Raw genomic sequence first — 10,807 nt, forward strand, 5'->3', positions numbered from 1 at the left:
GAATTATTTTCAATGAAGGGTTAGTAATAGCTTTAGAAAAAGGGAAGAAGCACTTATAATGTAACTTTCATGTTGGTTAATTATATTATAATATATTCTTTCAAAAAAAAAATTATATTATAATATATGATGCATGAAAGAAGAGTTTTACATAAAGTCATTGGTATTAGGTGAGAAAAAAAAAAACATTACTAATTCCCATGAGTTCAGAAGAAAAGCCTTTGTTTTTTTGGTTTTTATATCTATATTTTTGGTGCAGAAAAATGCTTTTGAGCTATCCAATCAGAGAAACTTGACTCCATTCTATAGGAAAAATTAAACTCTACAAAACTCATCAGTAATGAGTTCTTTTTTTTGTTTTTCCTTTTTTCAACAGGTTAAGGCAAAAAAAAAAAGTATACCTTTTTCTTGATATACATTATATACACTTGTGCAGTAATTAAAGCTTAATAGAATGCCTTTCAAAAAAAAAGCTTAATAGAATGGATATATAGTCAATAAATGAGAACTAACTATGTGAGAAAGTTTTAGCAAAATATATATATAAAGAAGAAGAAAGAAATAAACTACCCTTTTCAGCTATGTCTCTCTCTCTCTCTCTCTCTCTCTCTCTCTCTCTCTCTCTCAGGCCATAAAAAGAGCAGTAGACCTTTCTTTTTTTTTTTTTTTTTTTTGAAAGGGAGCAGTAGACCTTTCTGATTGTGGAAGTTAGACTACATATGAATTTATTTGATACGGTACTATGGGGGCACCACAGAAAATAATTACCTGCCATGCTTACTTAGGATCATTTATATATTAGTTTGGTAACTCTGAAACTTTTGTTTTTGTTGGTAATCTCTGGTCCTGTCTTTCCCTTTTCTTTTCTCTTCATTCTTGGAAAAAAGAAAATCTGGTTCTCCAGTCATCACCATCACCATGTCCATGTACCACTTGATTTTTTTCATCTGGGTCCTCTTGTCATCGAGTTTTTCAGTCATTATCGGTTCAGATTCTTGGTGCCCACATCAGATTTTGCAGAGAGAAAACCAACAGTTTGAGCAGAAAACAGATAGGTTCTGGGAGTTCAAAGAGGAAACCAACACCTGGGTTGAAGTTAAATTGCCTTTTGATCTGGTCTCTTGTGTTGAAGATAACTGTACTAAAGTTGGTTCAATTCGACTGAAAAAGAGTAATAACAATGACAAAGAGAACCAAGAAGAAGAATATGATGCTGCTTCAGAAAAGATGAAGAGTTCTAAAGATCAGAAAGAAACTTCTGATGATGATGATGATGATGATGATGATGATGACAAGGGTGCTGTTCTTCCTTTGAGAAAGAGAATTTCTTTGACCAAGATGTCTGAGACTTCTGTTTGGATCACTAGTCAAAGTGGGTGTATCTATGAGAGGTTTTGGAATGGTGTGCAGTGGGTAGTAGCACCACATGACTTACCCATATCCGAAGGACATGCAGCTTCTATTTTTATTGTTAACCACACAATTCTTGCTCTATCTGAATCAGGCTATCTGTATCAGGTACTGACAATCCGACTGTTAAGACATATCTATGAAAATATTTGTTTTTCTTGTTTTTGATCTTTGGTCCTGGTCTCCTGACAAACTGGATTAAACAGGGTATATATAACTTAAACTATGTAATAATAATAATCACCAACCACATAACCAGCTTGTCACATGAAACAATGGATTATTCTAAGTACTCTATTATACTGGGCCCAGTACTAAACAAGATAATTTGAAAGTGGTTTTACCTTATTACAGTAACCATCTGATTCATAATATGCATGGCGTTTTGATTTCTTCTGTTTTCTGTTTTTTCTTTTTTTCTTTTTTTCTGTTTTTTCTTTTTTCATTTCAGATGCAACTCAATGAAATTTCCCAACCAATTTGGCTTGAGTTTGTACCTACACTCTTTCAAACCACAGATACAGAAATAGAATCATCAAGAGTCTTGATCAAAGCTGGTGTTGTTTCACATGATGGAGAGTGAGTAAATGATTTTTTTAATTTGAGAGAGTGAATGAATGCGAAGAAATAATCTCAAATTCCCTTCACTGAATGAAGAAACTCAGCAAGCATGTGTCTCCTTCTAATAACTCCTTGATTTTGCTTTGCTGCATTGACTGCCAGGAGAGTTTATTTCTGCACTAGGAATGGGACACTTTTAGAACTTGCTGAGATTGAACCTACAAGGTAAGACTTTTCTATAATCACTTCAAGCACCAGGCAGTTAAGCTAGCTAGCCCCTAAATTTTTTTCTTGTACTTATTCTGATGTAACTTTAAGTAAGGTTCCTGCTGTAAATGTAGAACAGATGGGTAAACCATGGACAACCACCAGGTGCAGATGTTGCAGCTGTAGCTGATGCTGGTACCATAAGAAAAGAAGTGGTATATACTATAAGGTGACCATTGTGTAAAGCTATCAGTTTTTGCTAAATTCATATATATATATATTTGCTAAGAGCTAAATTCATATTTTGATTAATGTTATAACATGAGAATCCAATGCAGCTCTATAGGAAACCTATACGAATATGATAGGAACTCAAAACCATTGTGGAAGAAGCATATTTGGAAAGAAGGAGCTGCAAAAGATGCTTCTTTGGAACCATTAAAGGGAGCTGCTTTACATGGCTTGATTAGAGATCATTCCATATCTTTGTTTCTGTTAACAAAGGTAAATATATGCATGCACTCATTATCATGAATGATGACCATTTTGAATTTCGAAGTGAAATTATTAAGGACCATAACCATTTTGAAGAAAAGTAATAATCTTATCATTTATCAATGTCCTTATTGATCAGGGTGGTATTTTGGTTGAGAGAAGGTTAAACCAAAGGAAGTGGAAATGGTTAGTCCATGGAAGTCCCAAAAATCAGCACCTGTCATCTATCACACATGCACAGCACGAAGATTCAAACGAAAAATTCTTCTCATTATTTTTTACTACATCTTCAGGGTCTGTTTTCGAATATCGAATACCAAAGAGAGCAGGTGATTCTTTTCATCATAGATGAGATCACACGAACATTACACATTAGCTCAGTAGATAATGTCACCACAATTAACAAGAACAGTATCAAATATGAATCTTGTACTGAATTTGATTATTTTTTATCTCACATGAGAACAGGTAATAGTCAAGAAAATCAAATGGCAGAAACATGGGTGAACCATATGCATCCTCCACATGCCAAAGCTGCAAGAGGAATTGGTGGACTACAATTTCAAGTTGGCAGAATTGTTTTTCCACTAGACGATGGAAGACTTGCAGAGCTGCACATATCTGGCATTGGTGGTGATAATGTGGGGCCGATTAACTCAGCTAATGTCAGAAGAAAATCCACAATGAAATATGTATGGTCAGTACTAGATGCTCCTGAGACTGAAGGATGGAATGCAGAATACTGCACCGAGGAACGTGGGCCTACAAATTGTATCATGGGGATAAGAGATGAGCCAAATGATTTGGGAACAGCAAGATTGGCGACTAGGAGGAGAAAGGGAAGCCAACAAGATTACCTGATTCCTAGTGTAGTAGCATCTGATGGTCCAGCAAATGCTTTGGACAAATATAGATTTGCAGACAATTGGATTGAAAGAAACTTTCGTTTGAGAGTAATGCAAGGAGGGAGATCATTTTTTCTCATAACTGATGGTGGCTTTACTTTCGAGTATCTTTATACTGAACATACATGGATATGGCTGAGACATGATTATCCTGCAGCTATCAAAGGTGCAGTAGGAAACTATAATGGAAGTTTGTATGTCATTGACACAGCTGGTAGTTTACTAATAAGAGAAAGAAGTGGCAATCAACTAGCATGGATAAATTGTACAGCATTTAAGAAAGGTGGTCAAGTGACTGGTGGCCCTCCTTGGGATGGAATCCCAGGTAGAGCTCTGAAAGTCACACCAGAAGATGCCCTCTTCTTTGTGAGCAAGAATGGAAGACTACTACAGTTCACTGTAAGTTTTAACAAACAATAACAACACTTAATAATACTAACTTGGAGACTAAAAATTAAAAATCTTCTGTAGGTTGCACTGAGGAAATTCAAATGGAAAGACTGCCAAAACCCTCCAAACACAAGAGTTGCATGTATAATAGATCAGGAACTTTTCCGGGAAAACATAGTTTTTGTTGTAGGAACAAATGGTCGGCTATACCAGTATAACAAAGTAACTGATCTCTGGCATGAGCATTACCAGTCTCAGCATTTGATTCTGTCAAGATTGCCAGGAACAGCAATGAGGCCCTCATCAATGTCCTTAACAGGCTCACTTTTCATGTTGTCTGAAGATGGTGGACTAGTTGAGTATCATTGGAACTCATTGGATGGTTGGAATTGGGTGGAGCATGGTGCTCCACATAAAGGGGTAACATTGGTCGGTTCACCTGGGCCTTCCTTTGAAGGAAACCAACTTTTCTTGATCAGTTCAGATGGAAATGTGTACCTGCGCTACGTGGATCAAACTGCATGGAAATGGAAAAACTGTGGCTTTCCTTATATAAAAAATATGAATGATGATCATAGACAAGAAAAAGTAAGACACAAATGGAAACAAGATTTTTGTGTGGATGAAGATTTTTCAACCAACTATAAGGAATCTGAACACGTTGATGACCTCAGTGGTAATTGTGATCCAAAAGTAAGTATCTTTCTATCGAAAAGGAAATCTTATTGTGTTGTTAATGTAAATAAATGGTTGTGTGATTGTGTGTTCAGATAGCATCTATAAGGCCGATTCCTTTCTCTGAAGATTCAGTGATTTTTGAGTTAAGAGACGGCAGAGTAAGAAAGAAACCATTCTTAAGACTTTTGAAAAAATGACATGTTCAAAGTAATATCAAAGAGAAGAATATTGCTTACTGTTGATAGTTTGATTTTTGTTCTTTTCAGTTGGGAGAATTGAAACGAGTTGATAGTACTCAATGGACATGGTCCCGCACAATAGGCACTCCAACAAGCTTATGCATGGAAAATTATTGGACTGCTCTAGCATCGTGAGACAATGCCAAAGCATAAAAAACTAACAATGTGAAAAATTGAACTTAGAAAAAGGAAAAGAAAAATCATGGCTTCACATATTGAGGAAGTAGCCACATTTTCTAATCCATTGTACATAGAAGAATCAATAGAAAAATTTACAATCACACTATACACAAGTTACAATAAACCCATTTAGAGATGTACTGTTATGCATCAAACCGCAATAGAGGTTTCTTCTTCCTTTTGTTATTTTTGTTTTTCCTTGCTCACATCTCACATATGTGAAAAAATAAATAAATCTAGGTCCATTTATTCGTAAATATGAGCAAAATTTTGTTAATTTCTAAAGCAACCCTCAAACAACACCAGACGAACTCAATTACATAAAATAAAAAATTTGAAAAGAAAAAACCAAGAAACAGTGACAGGGTTTTACAATGGAGTACACTGAAAATCGATAGCCTTCGCAATATGTATATGATCTGTATAAAAGCTATGGAAAATGGAGAAAAAGTCCTTAAGAAATAAAGTTAGCATAAAAACTACATCAATCTTACAAAATCATCATTCATCTTTACTAGTGTCTTCAAATCAGAATCACACCATGAAAAGCATCCCCAAGTTAATAGAAAACAATTCACTACGGAACTCATTACTTGAACCATTTTATAATATGGGTAAAGTGAGGGGAATCCTTGAAGAACAAAGAGGGAAGCCATAAAACGGGTGAATTGCAAGCAGTGACTAGAACATCTGGAACTCAAATAATACAGACATTAAACCCCCCTCTTCCTTGAGAATTCACTCTCCCTCACAACTGAGCATAAACCAAATCAGTATCTTCTCCTGGGACTCCTTGAGCGACGCTCTCGTGGAGGCCTGCAACATTTCAAAGTCAAAGAGAATATATTATTTATCTTATGAGGTCCATATGTGCCACACAGTACACACCAAGCAAAATATGTTAGAAGATAATACAGAACGTTAACTACAGTACTCTAAAGTTTCAGGCCTTCATAGATGCAATCAGTCATTAGGTATAAATCTTAATCAGGTCTAAATGAAAGGAGAAAGTATAATGAGAAACTTGGTTTTAGATACATAATAATTTTAGTTGACCTATTAAAAAAACATTGTGTAAGGCAAAGCAGTCATTCAAATCGATATTAATGTTTCGTTTGAAGGATATATAAATGCGGTAAACTGCATCTTCTAGTGTATGTTCATAGATCATCTAAATGCAAACCTTATATTTTTCTTCTTGTTAGGTCCATCAAGGAAGGAGCCATTGCTGAAGGCCCAGTCCACACTCACAGTCTGGGTGAGAAGTTCAGCTCCATTCATTCCAGCTATAGCAGCTTGTGCTTCCTCGAAACTCTCATACTCAATAAGTGCATATCCCTGTTGAAAGAAACAATACAAGTCAACTACTTACAAGAAATTTATTGATCAAAAGACAATATTTCAACATCACCTCACCATTCACCAAAACAAGTACAAGAGGAGGATATATACACATACTCAAATAAGAAGACACGATTTTTCACTATTTTTGCAACACCTAGGAATAGTAGTACCAATAATCCATGGGACTAGGATGAAAGGTATTACAAAACTTCATATAGAGACAAGAAACAATAGAATGTCAGTAGAATAAGCATCTGATTAAATAGGATCATGGAAATTATGAAATGATCACACTAGAATACTAGCTACCTTAGAAACCTTACGCAGCCAATGGATAGGCTAAGTAATCGGTGGAAAGGGCTTTAAATATAATGTTCACACCGTAAACTTGGAAAGCTAACAAATTTTGCACTGAAATTTTTGTTATGTAAAAACCCTGAACCCTCAACCTTACAATGGTCATCATCTAGAGACCATGTCCTTTAAATTAATAATACTTTGCACCAATAATAAACAATTAAAGCTTCAACAATGCAGGGATCTTAAAAAACCGTAAATGTTCTTCATACCTTAACAAAACCAGTACGACGATCAAGATTCAAATGCAAATTCTTGATTTCCCCAAACTCGCCAAACGAATTCTGTAGATCATCCTCTTGTGCCTCCTCATGCACTCCGGTTACCAGAATAATCCAACCTTCAATTGCTGTACATATTTTATGAGAAGAGTTAACAAATGGTAGAGTAGTTTGCTTAGAGGAAAGAATACGAATTAAGAAGAAAAAAATTAAAAATGCCCGTAACCGTGCAGTTTCCACAACTAGTCTTTTCGAACCAGATAAAAAAAAACTAGAAATGAGTTCTCAATTCAGAAAGCTATAATAAAAATAGACAAATTCTGGCCAAATTCCAAAGTACCAAACATAAACTTCAATTGATTTGCTTAAAATCTATACCTTCACATAAAAATAAAAAAAAAAATAAACATAGCATAAACCCTAAGAATATACGATATAGGGAATTAAGAAAAACAATCAAAACACCAAAACTTTTGTGCAAAACCCTAGCACAATAAACCAGGCACGACAGATTGAGCGGAGATTAAAGAGAAATGGCATGAGAGATAAAGGAGAATACTTACAGCGCTGGGGCTCTAGGCCGTCGGAGGACTTAAGGGAGTCAAAATCGGCGCCAGTTAAACGGCTGTTGCGGTCGGCGTTGGGATCCTCCCGGAAACCTCTTCCCTTGGTCTTCTTTTGGGAGAGTGAAGATGAGGCACCGCCGCCAGTTATGGCGGACTTGAGCTTAGGAAGAGGGGCATGAGGAGAAGCGGCGGCGTCGGCGTCTGGGGCACCGTCCTCGTCCATGAGGTCGTCATCTTCGGGTTCGAAATCGACCGCTTCAACATCTGCGTTGGCCATACTTGATTATCTCTCTCTCTCTCTGAAGCTTTTTCTCTCTCTATAATGTGAAAACTTGTCGACGGCCAATTTTGTGTTAAACTCGCCAAAGGCCCTATATTATGATTTTTGTGGGAGTTGAACTAAGGTATTCAAAACGACACCAAAACTGCTAAAACATAAAGGGAAAACGACTATAAACATTGAAAACTGACATTAAGATAAACCTTATGTGTTGTTTTTGTAATTTTTCAAACCGTAACTGTAAGATTTTAAAACCACAAAAATTATAACGCAAAAATACAATGTAATACCGTACAATTTGAGTCGTTTACATTATCATTATTATCAAATATTATAATAAAAATTTAAAATTAATCTAATAATAGTTTAACAATATATAAATAATTTTATTAAAATTTTAACATCATAATATATTAGAGAAATTATCCATTATACTACAATTTATTAAATTTTTTTTTCGTTTTTCCCTTCTAATTTTTTGTTTTGCACTTTTATAAAAAACAATTTCTAAAAAAATTTATTATTATCCTTATTTACTTCCTGGTTCCCAACCTTAGAGCGAGAGAATATTTGGAGTTGGATAATTTTTTGGGACTTTTTTATTAGTACATATACACAAAGTTTTTTATTCATTTTTACGGTTCTTTAATAAATATTTCATTTATATATAATATTGATTTTGTTTTTACAAAAATACAACTCATACACAACCATAAAAAGAAGCATTACAAATATTATAAAATTACTTTAGTGTTATATGATTATTATATATATAGGGCAAGATTATGATAGGACTAGTTTCTTACTGGTAGAGAAGTTTTTCTGACCATTAATTTTAGATCATGTTGTTATTAAGATGTAAGGTGTATACTCTTAAATTAACACTGTATGTATACAATTAAAACTTTATATATATTATAAGAATATTTAATTATATATTTATTTAAAAAATTAAATTAAATTAAAAATTAAAAATTTTATTAATTTTTTAATTTAAATTATTATTATTTTTTAAAAAAATCAATTTAAATTATTTTTATATAAGTACTGTCTATTATTTTTTAGCTATGTAAATTGTAAAGATTTCAATTTTTTTTTTATCTCTTATGTACATAAATAGTTATTATTTTTGTTAAGTCTCCAAAAAAATTTTGATGCTCGTTAAAATATGACAATATATACAAAAGGAAATTAATTGTCTAAATTTTTATATATCTCTAATCCATTTGAATAAATTTTGAATTTTTTATTTTTAACAAAAATAGTGTGTAAATAAAGCATAAATTTCACAACTCTATCTCGTTAATAATTCTTCTATTTGCCTCGTGGTATCTTTCACCATGGCAGCCATTTTCCAAGAGAGTGGGTGTGAAACTAAATTGTGAGTGGTTTCAAAAAAAAAAAAAAAATAGCTTCGATTATGGTGTAGGTTTTTCGTGATACATACTCATTTGCTTGTTTTTTTAATATACAAAGCTTACTTAACTTGTCTAATTTATAATATTAGTAAAAAGATAAAGTTGTGAAACTTTTGCTTCATTCAACACAATATTTTTGTTAAAATAAAATTTTAGAAATTATAACACTTCACAGTGCTCATCAAATTTATTTAGAAATAACTTTGGTATAAAAAATAAATAATAATAGTAATAATAAAACTTTGAGAGTGTTTTATTTTCTCAAAAAAAAAAAAAAACTTTGACCGTGTGTATATTTGCATATACTCAGCAATAAAATAAAAGATGCTCAACCGATTTTTTTATTAAAAAAAAAAATACTCAACAGTAAAATATTAATTTTTCAAAAAAAAAAAAAGGAAAAAGACAAAAAGTAAAATATTAATTCAATTAATAAAGTAATTAAATAAATCTCATACACCCTAACTCCATATGCAACCTATTTTTTTTAAGTTTTTATTGGTTCAATTTACTTCCTTATAGTATAGGGTAAAAACACTTATGCCTACCATATATTTACCCTATAAATATATGTACTTTAGCAAATCTTTCTATATATACGACTTATTTATATACAAGTATGCAATACTGCATTTATATGAACGGTGATATAACATATAATTATTATTCATGATTTTTTGGCTACTTTTAATGTTTTCATTTGGTCATTTTGCTCTTATTTTATTATTTGTCTTTCAGCCAACGTAATAATTTAACTATATATAGAGAATGATAAAGTACATGTTTTGAAGTATTTCACAATGTTATTTCATTTTCGAAAATAAGAATGAAATAAAAATTTATAGCTTAAAAAATCAAATGATGTGTATAATGATTATAATTTCAAATAAGAAATATTGTATGAGACTGAGCTGGTTTAAGGTTTGATAATGTGGTTGTTGTATATGAAATCGAGTTGTGCTACATGTTGTATAAGATTGGATTGGACATGGTTGTTGTATGATATTAGGTTGCTAACATGGTTGATGTATAAGATTAGATTACTAACATAGCTATTGTAAGAGTTGCTAATATAGTTGTTGTATGAGATTGGGTAACTGTAAGAATTGCTAACAATATAGCTTATGAGATTGTGTTGCTATAGCATTGCTAACATAGTTGTTATATGATATTCATGAGTTGCTATAAGGGCTGCTAACATGGTTGTTATGAGATTGAGTTGTTGTAAGTGTTGGTAACGTAGTTGTTGGTATGCGATTGAATTGTTGTAATTACTGCTATAACATAGTTGTTGTATGAGATTGGATTGCTAACAAAGTTTCTATATGAGTGGGTTACTAACATGGTTGTTATATGAGATTTGCTAACATGATTGTTGTATGAGATTGAGTTGTTGTAATTAGTATTGCTAACATTGTTGATGTATGAGATTGGGTTGTTACAACTGTTGCTAACATGGTTGTTATATGAGATTAAGTTGCTATAAAAGTTTTAACATACTTGTTGTCGATGATTTGGTTGCTAACATATTGTTGTTATATATTTGAGATTGGGTT

At 32.7% G+C, this 10,807-nt stretch overlaps 2 protein-coding genes and 1 long non-coding RNA gene across 4 annotated transcripts; 1 reads left to right on the forward strand and 2 right to left on the reverse strand.

Annotated features, from left to right (window-relative positions):
• The first annotated feature begins 573 nt into the window (after positions 1-573).
• LOC115720793 (uncharacterized) lies at positions 574-5,251 on the forward strand. 2 transcript variants are annotated; one of them, XM_030649971.2, is made up of 10 exons: positions 574-1,518; positions 1,862-1,989; positions 2,134-2,196; positions 2,318-2,407; positions 2,517-2,682; positions 2,813-3,002; positions 3,142-3,977; positions 4,050-4,661; positions 4,739-4,804; positions 4,913-5,251. In XM_030649971.2, the coding sequence occupies exons 1-10, from the start codon at positions 919-921 to the stop codon at positions 5,018-5,020; spliced, it is 2,859 nt and encodes a 952-aa protein (XP_030505831.2). In that variant the 5' UTR covers positions 574-918; the 3' UTR covers positions 5,021-5,251. The 2 variants fall into 2 exon arrangements, with proteins under 2 accessions (XP_030505831.2, XP_030505832.2); XM_030649972.2 differs by having other exon boundaries at positions 584-1,518; positions 4,050-4,644; positions 4,913-5,058.
• Positions 1,342-1,864, reverse strand: LOC133034950 (uncharacterized). The gene is made up of 2 exons (XR_009686256.1): positions 1,755-1,864; positions 1,342-1,603 (listed from the first exon to the last, which is right to left on the reverse strand). It is a non-coding gene; the product is annotated as an uncharacterized LOC133034950 (long non-coding RNA).
• A 123-nt stretch (positions 5,252-5,374) lies between the features above and the next one.
• On the reverse strand, positions 5,375-7,998 carry LOC115720794 (RNA-binding protein Y14). The gene is made up of 4 exons (XM_030649973.2): positions 7,551-7,998; positions 6,979-7,115; positions 6,249-6,403; positions 5,375-5,881 (listed from the first exon to the last, which is right to left on the reverse strand). Exons 1-4 carry the CDS (start codon positions 7,828-7,830, stop codon positions 5,836-5,838), a joined length of 618 nt encoding a protein of 205 aa, XP_030505833.2. The 5' UTR covers positions 7,831-7,998; the 3' UTR covers positions 5,375-5,835.
• Positions 7,999-10,807: the final 2,809 nt, after the last annotated feature.

The sequence above is a fragment of the Cannabis sativa genome, chromosome 2 (assembly GCF_029168945.1).
Source record: "Cannabis sativa cultivar Pink pepper isolate KNU-18-1 chromosome 2, ASM2916894v1, whole genome shotgun sequence".
NCBI classification, from domain to species: Eukaryota; Viridiplantae; Streptophyta; class Magnoliopsida; order Rosales; family Cannabaceae; genus Cannabis; species Cannabis sativa.